At 36.2% G+C, this 13,599-nt stretch overlaps 1 protein-coding gene across 1 annotated transcript in view; it reads right to left on the bottom strand.

Moving 5' to 3' along the window:
- The window catches only part of DYRK1A (dual specificity tyrosine phosphorylation regulated kinase 1A), an 87,909-nt gene that overhangs the window by 51,468 nt on the left and 22,842 nt on the right, over positions 1-13,599 (bottom strand). The window contains exon 2 of the mRNA XM_080376611.1: positions 5,776-5,852. Coding sequence (XP_080232737.1) covers positions 5,776-5,785 — 10 coding nt within the window. The 5' untranslated portion in view covers positions 5,786-5,852. The remainder of the gene's footprint in view (positions 1-5,775; positions 5,853-13,599) is intronic.

Raw genomic sequence — 13,599 nt, 5'->3', positions numbered from 1 at the left:
TTAATATTCTGTTGAACAGTACCTCAAAAAAGTTTTTAAGAGGACCACATAAATCTCTTCTTTCAAGCATTATGTAGCAACGTAAGACTTTTGAAAGTATAAAGCTCCTCTGAATCTCTTATCTTGATGGTCCGCTGAGCTGACATCTCAGTTCCACTAACACAGGAGAGGGAGACTCAGCTGCAGCGGCTGGAGCTCTGTGTCCCCTTGCTTTCCCTGTTCTGAAGAAACAAGCTGCTGTTGACTATTGCCACCCAACACCCTGTGAGCCCTCTTATGAACAGCCTAAGAAAGAATATTTCAATTACTTCTGCAGCAAAACACAAATGATACTTCCAGATATGAAAAAAAAAACCCAAACCTCAACAACTATTAACTGGGCTTTCTACAGGAATTCACACCTAATTCTCTTAAGTGAAAGTCAATTAAATAAAAACAGGGGTCTCAAGCTTTTGTGGTTTAGATGCTCCAGTCTGTTCCTGAATAAGAGAAGTCACATTCTCCACCAGGCTGTAGTTCCATGCCAAAACCCTGGAACAGGATTTTTGTCATTTGTTTCTTCTTAGATGAGGACTGAGGCTGAAAGCTTAAATCTTCAGTACCACAGGTACTAAGCAACTCTGGAGGAGGGGAAAAAATCCCTTTTCTTTTAAATAGGCAACTTCTTCTAAACATGTGATGCATGAATCTAACTTTAGCTGTCCAGGTTTTCGCATTTCTGATCTCAAATACAGAAAGTAGAGCATTAATCTAGTCTCTTGACTTCAAGGTTATCATTCATTGAGGTCAATGACTCCATCTCTGAAAAGCAGAACTTCCACTTTCAACATGATAACTGTTGCCCTTCAGTAAGCAACTGTGTTCAACTCATTCCTTACTGCTTTCTCACAACTGCTGACAATAAAAAGGTAGAAAGACAGCATGAACAACTACTGCAATGGGAGTCATCTATGTAAAAATAGTGATTAACCCTAGAAGCATTTATTCATGCAAAGCGCTCATTAGCTTCCTATATTTATAACATCCACTACGTATGAGCAACCTTGTCTCTTACATTATTTCCTTGGTGTCTTCTGTTTATGTTATATCTGTTCATCTGTCCAGCCAAGTCCTGAATATCCAACAAAACCTGCCTGTAACGATACAGGCAAATATGTGAACAAGTTACTGATGGACAGAATCAGTCTACTTGGAATGAAAGTCACCAACCAGAAATAAAAGCAAAACCAGCCCATACTGTCCTTCAGTATGGAATTAGCACATAGGCCAAACATTTGCTCCTTTACAACCTACTTCTGGCTTTATGCCAACAACATACATCTCAAAAGACACTCCAGGTATGCAATTACTTAAGTGGAACCATAGACAGTACAGTCATCATTTCCACAAGAAGATACAGGTAAGTGATCAAAAGTGATGCCCCAGTACGTTTCTGGAATTCCCTGGTAAAACTTAAAGTAGCTCTCAAAAAACTAGTTCAAAGGCCTATCAGCAGATCAGGTATAATGTAACACAGATGAACTTCAAAATGCAGAGCAGCAATACTGGTCACAGTTTTTTCTGACTACAGAATAACAGTTTTTTTGCTTTGAGTTGTGGGGTTTTTTTTACTACTGAAACATATAAAACCATTCTTCAAAAGAGCTACAGGCTCAATGAAATCAGTAGCTGAAGTATGAAGAATATGAGATATGAGAGACATGGCCCGATTCTAAATTTTCTTTCTTCTCTTATGTAAAACTAACACCTGAACACTCACAAGACTATAAACTCAACCCAACCCAATAACTTCCCAGAAGTCTTTATTTTTTGTTATATTTTACTGAGCAATGCAGCTGGGGTGGGGTGGGGAAGGCAAGTATCCATGCAAGTATTTACTATTTCATTGTTCTTGCACTATTCTTAGTGAGTAGTATTGGAATGGCTTTTTTCTTTTCCAAACATGAACAATATTATTTAAAAGTTAAGAACAGTATGATCACTTCCAATGTTTTAATCAAACTTGAATACACCATTTTCAGATTTTGTATCACTTGCTTGGTTCTCAGCATCTGTGGTGCATTCAGTGTATTTTCATGATGAAGAGAAGAACTCAGTATTACTATTATTTTGACCTGTTTTCTACATTCAAGTATACCTATGAAAATGTGAATGCATTAAAAAAAAAATCTAACGTACAACTGAAGATGAAATAACCACCCTACACTTCTTTTTAATAATTTTTACATGATCAAACCTCTTGATCAGTTTATACAAGAATAAGAACTAGACAAAATTGCTATAACATTTACATATATATGTGTCTAACACATAATTAATAAGTTACCCTGTTTCCATGCTGCCCTTAGTTATGTAGAAATGTCCCAAACAACTGTCTTGTGGGAGATCTAAATCAGGAGGAGGTATCTGTTATGTTTTAATATAAAGTGCACCATTATCAAAAAGCAGTTCAGAACATGCAGACTCTTTTTTCCTTCCCTTCTGCTTTCAAGAACAATATTTCCAACAATAACTGTTACTAGTTAATCTCCTCTGAGAGGATCAGCATGTGGTGTTAAGGAGCGGATCCTTCTGGAACTTGTACTTTTAGTTTAGTTGATGTATACTAGTCTTTTATACTCTCAACTGAGATATGAGTCCTTTCCTTACAAAGGTTAAGAAGAGCCAAGAAGCTTTAAGCTCTTCAAAAGCTTAAAGATCAGACAACCAATTATTTTTAGTTACTTATTCTTAGGCTGCAGCTAACTAGAAAAACCAAACCCAAAATCAGAGAAGTTCTTTCTTATAAAACCAACCCATTTTTATAAGGTAGCCTCCACAAAGAGGAGAAAAACAAGTACCAACCAACCACACAGCAATACTACGTTTAACAGAGGCAGGCCAGATGTAGCAATCACTTTGAAAACATAAACTTTTAAACACAAGATGAATCCTTGTCTGTAAATACACAGCACAACCCTAAATTTGATGCTACTACACTATAAAAAGTAAATATTTGCTAGTATGATTATCAGCATAATAGCTACAACCGTAATGGTGGTAACAGCATTGGCACTTACGGTTCCTTCTTCTCACAAAATGTCCTGGAGAAACTGACTTCCAAAGTACAAAGAAGTAAAAAAAAAAAAATTCCCACTCTGAAAATACTTTTTAATCACAAACCACATTCTAAGGCATTAACTTTGTTATCACATGTATTTGTAATGCACAAGCATGTCAGATATATAAATTTAGTTTCTCTTACAATGAGCTGAACCCCCAGCTTCGCTTTTTGCAGTTTCACAGAAAAGCAGTACAGGTCCTATAAAATCTACAAGTTAACAAGACTGACAAAAAGCAACTATTGAAAGTCTTTCAGTTATTCAACCAGTACCTGAAAGTGCCCTTCTCTATATATATCCTACATATCATAGGTGCTAAGAACAGGGCAAAAAGACATGTCAAATACGCTGCAAATTTGTTTTCCTGGTTTGTCAAATTAGAAAGTAAGAGTCAGTATCACCATTTCTTTGTATTTTCACTTGCTGGGGGGGGGGGGGGGCGGGGGAGGGAGACAGTGTACATTAATACATTTCTGTGTTTTCACCTCAAGTGGTGATCTAAAATTCAAGTATTCCAAGATAGAAAGAGTGAAAAAATCCTCTTCCTCAAGAGGATTGTTTCCCCGTTACGCTCTGGTTAATTTTAGGGGTTTAGAGTAGGTCAATTTCCAGTGAAATGAAGTGATGCCCATTATAACAAATAATTTATTTACCCTATGGAAGCTTTCATCCTTTAGCCAAAGGTTAGACATTACCAGGCATCTCTGATCAGTCACCCTCTGAAGCCAAGCCTTGTTGAAAATGCAGAAGAACCATCCTCAATAACCACAAAACCTTTAAATTTCTGGCCTGAGCTCTCATCAGCTACTTTGAACTTGAGAAAGATACCAGCAGAGGCATCATATGACTCTTGCTGTTACTGTATTACAAAATAATCACAGTACATTTTTCATTTTAAGGCATGCAAATCATATTTATTCTCAGAATCTCAGCATACTTATATTGGTTCTCCTAAAAACCAGGAAACTGCAAATAAACCTTACTTGTCTGACTTCCAACTATATGATACATCAGAAGCCTGGAAGTCTTTGTCAAGGTACCACTGGTTTTCACTCTGTGTTTATCATAGGACTTCTAAATAAAGAACAGGGGCCTTAGAAGACAGAATTACTACTTGAAACACAAAATCTTGTATAAATTTTTATTCTTTAAGCATGTAATTCTACCTCACCATCGTCAGAATTCCTAACCAATACTAAAAGTACTTAAGTTTTAAATCAGATTAATGTATTACAATATGAAACTTAATTCTCTCAAAAAGTGTAAGATACATAAGGTACTATTTCATAATATTATCTCTCCTTTCAGTTGTGGGATGAATACTTTTAAAGCTTTCAAACCATCTTCTCAAATATTTAAGTCGGGTGATGTTTTAATGTGCACTGCAACCAGCAAACAACCTACAATGTTATCAAATGCAATGACTGCCTACTAGACAGAACTCCACAAATTTGACAGGACATCAAAAGATTCCATGTTGAGACTTTAAATGCTGTTCCTCTAGATTCATATATTTCAAACAAATGAAATAGCCCTTTGGAATATTTTTTTCTTTCTCCTCTTCTTTGCCTCACCTAATTTTATAATTCTTTAGACTGGGTTTTACTTGAGCTATCAACTTACAAACACTGAACTGAAATGAACGAATGTTTAGTTTTCACAGAATGAAATATCCACTTACAGCATCTTGGTCTTAATCCAACATGCTCCATGTAAATATACCCTCTAAAGCTGTTTATGCGTGAACAGCTGATGCAACTGAAAACTGTCAATCAGGAGATGATCTGCATGCATACCTAAATCCATCTAGCTTTTTTTCCAGCCCCAAGGATTCATGGGTTTTAAAGCTGAACAAGCAAACAAAAGATCTGTCTTGTGTACTTCACTGTTACAGGCCTCAGAATGTAAGTCACAGAACTGTTCACTACTTAAATAAGGGCATTTAGGTATAATGAACTACACCACTACACGTATCCTCCTGTACAACCTAAATGTTAATCATGAATTTTTACATCAAAATATTAACCATATTTCCAGAAAAACAGTATCACTAAAAATAAGCTATTTAATCTGCAAATACACTTGGCACTTACAGTATTTTGGTTAGGAAAAAAATGGAAGAACTTCCTAAAACATCCATTTTAAGAGCGGCTAGTGAGTTTCAAAGATGTTCAATGATCCTATCCTTAGTTCTTCAGAAATCTTACAATAACTGGACATAAACACGTGGTAAGGCATAGCTATTAATCTGTTACGCTCTTTTACAGTTGGATCCGTAACATTTCTTTAAAAGAAAGTTAATGAATGACTGAAATAGTGTGTCACTAAACAGGTGACATACATCTGTTGGCAAGTGGGGAACATTAAAAGAGGGTAATAACAAACAAGACAAGACTAAAACCAGTACATTTAGTTAGCATCTTTAAAAGCAAACACTTTTTTTACATAAACCTTTGGAAACAGAATTTCCATTCAAGGAAACCTTTTTCTTCCTGGACAGTCGCAGAAGAGTTTCAAAGGGCAGAGAAAGATTTCAAAATTTTGCAGGTTCTTACATATTCTACTAAGGTTGGAATGACATAATTTTGGGGGTACAGAGAACAGAGTAGAAACAAAAAGTAGATCAAGAACATAAAAAATATTCCCTTCTAAAAGCACTTGAAAATAAGATCACCTGTATGCATCGTCTTCTTTCAAGTCTCATATCATCCTGCGGGGGTGCGGGGGACAGGGGGAGTCCAGTAGCAAATACTGCAAAAGAAAGAAAAAAAAAGTAGTAAATGTAAATATGAACTAAAAAGATACCTAAACAGACATAAACCTCCATTCTACTAGATCCACACAGCGCTTCATTCAACCCTAGCTGTCCGGTACAACCAGAGGTAAACCAAGGAAGCTGTAACAGAAAACAAAGTTTTCCAGCTGTAAAAGTAGAGACAAACATTACAAAGACTATCTTTCACTGACATCTGTTACAGAAAAAATAATTATCTAAGTGTTGAAATTTAAGTTAATCCCTGAAATTTCAACTGGTCGTTGAACAGTTCTGAAAAGGTCATCCAAAAAAAGCTCTTCTCAAACCTACAACAGTGAAATTATTGACAGTTACCCGTCTTTGCAAAGTCCTTAAATATGTGGATTTTTACAGAAACTCAGGCCGATATTTATAAAAAACAACTGAACTTCTGCAGGATTTTACCAAATCAAGCCATACCAAATCTCCAACAGAAGTTAAGAAGTGGGATCATGCCCCCCTCAAAAAAATAAACAAAAAAACCCCAACAACAACAAAAAACCCCACCCCACAACTCTTAACAGCTAACCAACTCCTGGTCAAAGTACTTTTCAAGTATTTGCTTTTCACTTGTTCTCCAACAAAAATATCATCAGTACACTACAACCCATGAAAATATCAAAACCACTTTCAAATTACTGAGAATTTTAGAGAACTGCTGCAAATTACCTAACAGCTCAAATTGTAAAGTCTAGATTATTACTATTTAAACAGCTCCTTATTTATGTAATTCCAAGAAAGTGTCCAGCCTAAAATGCACTTAGATACAGCAATTTGAGCCGAAAATGCTGCAGTTCATTTCTTCATCAACAATGACTGTTCAAGCACTGCATATACCCTAAGCCCGGCTAGCTTCTCTGCCACCAAGCTGGCTTCTTCTTTCTGCCACTGAAATGTGACATGCACGCACAGACACAGACATGAAAGGGAGTGGTGTAAAGTAAATTTTGAGACCTGTAGCAGCATATGTTGCAGTGGTTCTATTGTTATTTTATGAGCAGGTGATTTCTTGCTGTCATGCCTCCAAAAGATGGAAGGGGCAAACAGAAACCGGCCACCCCACATCATGAATCAACAGCCTTCGTTCTTTTATTGCTGAAGTTCCACTGATATCTAGAATGTCACTGCCACATCCACAGTAGCCATCAGCTTAGCAAGGCCAACGAGTACCTAAGGCTACAAAAGATCTTTCAAACTAGACACTCCCATGCCTAAATCACTTCAGTATGGATAAAATATTCAGTCTGGTACATATGCTAAATCTATACAACACACAGACACTGTATCTTGCACTAAGCTTAGTCCCACTAAACTAAGCAGAGGCAGTCACTTGAATTCAAGAACAAGAAAAAAAGGAAGGAAGAGCAAACTCTTCTCTTCTTTACACTAAAGTCCCTGGACTTAAACAAATGATAAATATCCTGGAGCACCAGATATGTCCAGCCTACATGGGTGTCTTACAGCTACAGAGCTACAGTCACATTTCTGAAAGCTCTCTGTGGCCAAGAAAGCTTTATTTATTTATTTTTCTTAACTGCAGTACCTATGGACACCAAGACCATAGAAAGCCTTTTCCAGTAGTAGCTGCAAGGACTGAAGGCATCACTTTTATCTTTACCACCTTGTAGCTCAAGTACAGCAAGGATCACCTCTCATTTGCATCAGAGTACAAGCCCAGTTTCAATACTAAGCCAGCTTAGTTGAAACTATCAACAGTTTGAGCAAACCTAGCTGGTTTTCAGCCAAAATAGATTGTAGAGCATTCATACATTGTCTTCCCAGTTCTACAATGGGATTGGTAAGCTCCAAAAGCAGCACGTTAGCACATCTCCCATGCTTCACAACAACATAATGTTATCAAACCCACTGCAACGTTAGCAACATACTACACTCTTGTGGGCAACAGACTGACAACCTATTCCAAACTGTAAGAAGAGAAAATCAGTTGGTAAGACCATACTAACCAATAAACAGACTGCCAAGCGATAGCTACAGAATTGGAAATCACACAACTGATTTTGGCAAAGTAGTAAAGCTACTTTATATGAGAAGCTATGCTTTTTGCTGACTAGAAATTAATCTACAATATTTTAACACCACTTATAACACTAACCCTGAAAAAGTATTTATCTTGCAAAAAATTCAAAGGTGTAATAAAGGAGAGACTGGAAAGGTAACACACACAGATCTGAATTAGTTTAGAACTTAGAAGATGACATTTTAGCTACCAACAATAAGGAAGAGTTGCTGATGTGACTATAAAGTCATTAACACTTTATTAACAAAGAATCAATGCATCTGCCCACTTCATAGCTAACTAGCAAAACATATTGATCACAAAACAACATGTTTCTTAAGTCTCCTTACAGTTCTCCAACAATTACCGCATTCTGAAGAACTGGACAACTAGTGTGGAATTAAGACCTGGAGCAAAAAGGCAGGTGTCTACTGCAGCACTGTATTGAAGGGATCCGCAAAGTAAAAAGTAACTCTAAAACATGAATAGCCAACAAAGACAATGAGTGACTCTGATGGTAACACAGTAACAGATACACAACATAAAAGGGTAACATTGTAAACTTCTTTTTTTCTCTTTAAGTTGAAAGAACCAAATCACATAGAATAGCTGTGAGGGCAACACACTGAACTTGCTAACTGAGCATCTTCTGTTGTGCCTCTGCATTGCCAAGTTCTTAAAACCAAAAGGCCTTTTACACAGCCTGTACAACGGCTTCCTGGTTTAGATAATAAATTGCTAAAAGGAGGCAAGAACAAATCCCACCCCTCACACAGTCTGTAAGATCATTACTAAAACAATCCCCTTAGTAATAACATGTACTGGGCTTCAAGAACCCAGTTTGATCTGCTTACTGGTATAGAACAGAAGTAAACTGGAAATAAAGGAGTAGATGAAGGAAGAGACAACAAAAAAAGATGTTGAGAAGTAAACGATTGAAAGTGGTATAGCAAACAAAAGAATAAAAGCTGATGTCTTTCATTTAAAGAAAAAGAGCCATTCTTAGAAATTAACTGTGTATGAAGCTACCATGCTAAAACTTCACCTCATGCTTTTACTTCCTATTTTAATTACCATTGCTTTCTACTCTTCATCTCTTCTACCCACACAATGCTCCTCTGATCTCCTCAAAATACAGATAATGGGATTACCTATCAAAAGCAACTCCACATTCATGAATAATTACAAGCGTAGAGTTCAGCTTTACTACAAAATGTTCACTTAGATAAGACAAAGATGCTGAGCTCATTTTATCCCATGTTACACTCCACCATATTATAAAGATGGTGACTGTGAAAAACAAAGCTTTCACGTGCCTCGTGACTTTTCCTTAAAACATAAGCCTAGTTTGCCTGTTCGCCTCTTCGAGGACTGTTGTTTTATTCCACCATATTCCTTAAGAGCATCCACTCCTTCCTTCAATTCACTCAATATCAAAGTTATGTCAACAGGTTCACTGTAAATCAAAGTTGGTTTCAGAGCAATCATACTTCTAAACACCTGAAAGTTTAAAGGCAAAAAACATTACTAACATCTCTCTGAGTAAGTTTCATCATCCACCCCCATTTCTCATTTTTGTGTTTGCCTGGATATCAATCAGATCGTGAGGTTTTTTGCAAATGGGAGCAACTTTATTACATATGAACACAGTAGAAAGCCAGTTCAGCTGAATCTAGATGCTGCTGAGCAGTAAGACTATTTTTTTAAAACTATCATTTCACAAACTTAAGAATGTAAGTCATATGTTTCATACTTAGTGTGTACAGCAGATATTAATTTAAAGCATCTAGAGCTAAAAGATTCTATCCAATTCTATCCTATGCAAGTTTGCTAAGTGTTGAAGGCAACCATCACAAACACCTTGAAAGAATTTTCACTACAGTTTTGCTTTAATTTTGAGCATATATGAAGAATTCATTCTGAAAACTCTTATTTCATCATGGAAAATCACCAACAGCACACCCATGAGCTTGAATTAAAAGAAACGTCTGCTGGGGAGGGTTTTCCTTTTTACATTTTACTAATTATAAGACTTGGTACATAAGATTTATTTTCCTTATTATCACTGTACCGTCAGATTCAATATTGCACCTTCTGCAAACTAATCACAACAAAGTTCTTCAAGTTTTTCCTCTGTGAAAAGGTTATTTTGTAATTTGTAAAGTCATACTCACGAAGTACCAGAGAAATCTCTGCCTATCTCATGACTATACACACTGTTGTCAGAGATGAACATAATTCAGGTCACTGACCTTCGGTAAATGCAGGCAGGCCTGTTGCTAGCAACATAAAATATGAATACTTAGAAGCAAAAATATTTTTTTATTTACCAGGAAAAATATCTTGAGGTATACACCATTAAATTGAGATTATTAACATACTGGAGTATAATGGATCTAGACACCTATAAATCTATACAATAGCAATTTCTTAAGCTGTTATTATTCTGCATCTCAACAGCCTATTCTTGAAACTATGCAGAAGCAGTGATGTTGCTTGATGTAAGATATACAGGGCAAAATATGCACTAAATACACCAGATTTGGTATATTATTTAAAATACTGCATAATAAAATGTGAAGTAAAACCACTACTACTGGAATTTAAAATAAATCATTCAATCAATCTCATAAGGTGCTACCATTTGTCAACTTTCAGGACTACTTGCTTGACACAAATGAGGAATTCTAAAATCATTGTTTCTACAGCACCTAGCACATGCAGTGTGTTTTGTTACTAGGGAAAATCCCATGTGTTTAGATGTAAAAATTAAAATACATCTTAAAAACAAACACATGTATTTACTGCTTCTGTCTGCTTCTGTTCTATTTAGTACCAACAGATGTGATGTTATATATAAGAAATAATTCACAAGAATGAAAAGAAAAAAAAAAAAAGTCCAGCCTACTTCATATATCCAATATACAAAGCAGAACACAATACAACATCTCAGGTTCACCCACAAAACCACATATTTAAAATTAAAATCAGGTATGTTTCAGCATGAAAACCTAATATATCCCTCTACTTTTATGGTCACCTGCATGTTTTTATACCTGATACACAATATACTGAGTACTAAGCAAAACACAAGTAATTTGCAATCGGCATCACATTTAGCATGTTCCCAAAGAAGTCACAGATGCACGTCTCCACATTTAAGTGCTTTGGTATTGTGACAAACCTATTAGCTGAATGTTTTCACTGATAGGTTTTAAAATTCATAATTCAGTAAGAAAAAATAATACACCCCTCTTCAGTTTAGTTCCTGTATTCAACAGAACCATGAGCACAGTCACCTGTTAACTAGGGAATGTTAACATTTTGGGAAGAGGCCATTTTTGCACATGACTGGTTTCCAAGTCAGGGTGAAAAGACAACAATCAAAACTGATACACTAGACTTCACTGATAAGTGAAGACTTCATCGATCTTAAGAGCCTGTATTATACTTTGTATTCCTAATGATTTTAAATGCACACTGCTAAACTAGAGGACTATGCTAGTTTCTAAATCAATATTTGTGAGATGCTTATGAAACAACTACATCTGAACTGAAACACATTGTACCATCATTTTTCTGTATGTAAAATTATTTTCAGTGTTCCAAAAAGCACTAGTTCCTCTAAAAAAAATTTACTGTGAATGACTAGTTTCGCTCTTACGCTAAATTTACAACACGTGATGCAAGAACCCATCCTTTAAGTGTGAAAGCATGTACAAGCAGCTTTACTGAAATCACAAAGTTTCTCACCCAGATTCAAACCTGGCAAAGACAAAACTACAGTTGCAGTAGAGCAAGAATTACTTTTCAGCAGCAGTACTGCTTAAGCAGCCTGTATCCTTTCCACTGCCACTTTCTTGGCCGAGACAATGCCACTATTACAGGGCCACTCAGCAAATTGTGTTGGGGAACTGACCCAGGTGGAAGAATAGGGAGCAGGACAGAAGACAAAAAAAAAAGAAAAACCAAACCCCCAAATCAAACCAAACCAAACCAAAAACCTCCCCACTATTTTTTATCCTGCATCAGTCTTCTAACCTGGTCCACCACAGATGCATAGCAGCCTGGCAGCCGGAACAAACAGCTGCAACAAAAAGAGGCTTCTTAGGCCAGTATTGGTGTCAAAACACTAAACAAAGTGCACCTAATTTTACCATAGAAGGACCTACATGGTGTCACACCAGCAATTCAGTAAGACTTCACAGTACAATCTGAATCTCTGAAATACCTGATTTATAACATACAATTTTTCAAACCTATCCTCTTTATGAAAAGAAATGCTTGACTTATACTTGACCCATACAGCCAGACACCCTGGGATTTGTTTTTTAAACATTTTCTTGTTCATGTGAACCTCACAATAAAGCCTATGGGTTTAGGAAGAATTAAATGACACAACTGCTGGAGGGAGAGAGATAAATGCCCCACAAAATAATATAAAAGCTAAAATACTTGAGATTTTTTAGATAACATGCATGTGCTTCTTTTCCTACTCATTGACTAAAAATATTAATTTTAGAACCACAAACTTAAAATATTTTTCAGTATACTGACCATATAAGGAACCACAAATTAGAGGGGGAGAGTGGTTATTTTTTCCAGCCACTTAATAGTGTCAGCCAAAACAGATGTGTTACCTTTCAACAGTTTTGGAACAGCAAAGTCAGGCCACTGTATTTACATTTCTCTCCCTCAACCAAAAAGAGGCAAACAGATACTATAGCAGGAGTTGCCCATCCCCTACACTATGAGCTAAAACATTCAGAACTGTTGGATGGCACTGAACTCTTATAAGCAAATACTTGTTACTGTACTGTTTAATGCCTCACTGAGTAAAACCACAATTACCGGAGTCCCATTTACATGATTTTTGAAAGTAATTCTACCTCAAATGAAAAGGAAGGATATTTATGAAAAGGTATTTTTTAGTTATTTCTATGTCATGTTACGAAACAGATGTATGTAACGATTTTTTTTCACATTAACACAGGAGGTATCCTACATATGACTTCCTTAAAAGGTGGCATCTGATAAGCAACGGTATTTTTTTCTCAGAAATAGAGCTGATTTACTTAATGTTAAACATGAACTACACAGTAGCATATAAGTAAAGTCATATTTCAAAGTAGAACATCCATGAGGGCTATAAACTAGTTTATCCAGAGTAATGTGCTCTCACAGCTGTCAAATGTTTTTCAGAGCTGAGATTCTTCTATAGATGTCCTCAAAAAGATTGATCATTTCATTTACAAAAAATATTTCTGTTCCTTGTGGTTGGGAAAAGAACTTTAAAAATGCAAAGCAAAACATATGCACTATATATTCGCATTCATCAGTTTAGAACTTTAGACCTAAAAATTCTCAAGAGAGTATAACCTTCCTGCTTCTCCCTGTTTTTTTTCAGCCATAACGCAAGCAAGCAAAGAATCAAAGAAACACCTAAAATTTCCATAGAACATCCAAATATCACTCAATTTACAGACCTTTACTACAATCTTGGTATTACTACAGCTCACTATTCTTCCAATCCAGTGGTCACTAACTACTACTTCCATTCTTTGTTATACCCTTTTACAAAACAGACTCTACTTCTCAGAGACCTGGCAAGAGAGGGTACTCCGATTCAGATGCAGCTACTTCAACTTTTTAATACTAGTCTGGATTCTGGACAGCGCTCATAGTGC

Source organism: Falco punctatus (assembly GCF_963210335.1).
Source record: "Falco punctatus genome assembly, chromosome: 2".
NCBI classification, from domain to species: domain Eukaryota; kingdom Metazoa; phylum Chordata; class Aves; order Falconiformes; family Falconidae; genus Falco; species Falco punctatus.
The sequence above is the reverse complement of the archived record's forward strand: the minus strand, read 5'-3'. Positions and strand labels throughout refer to the sequence as shown.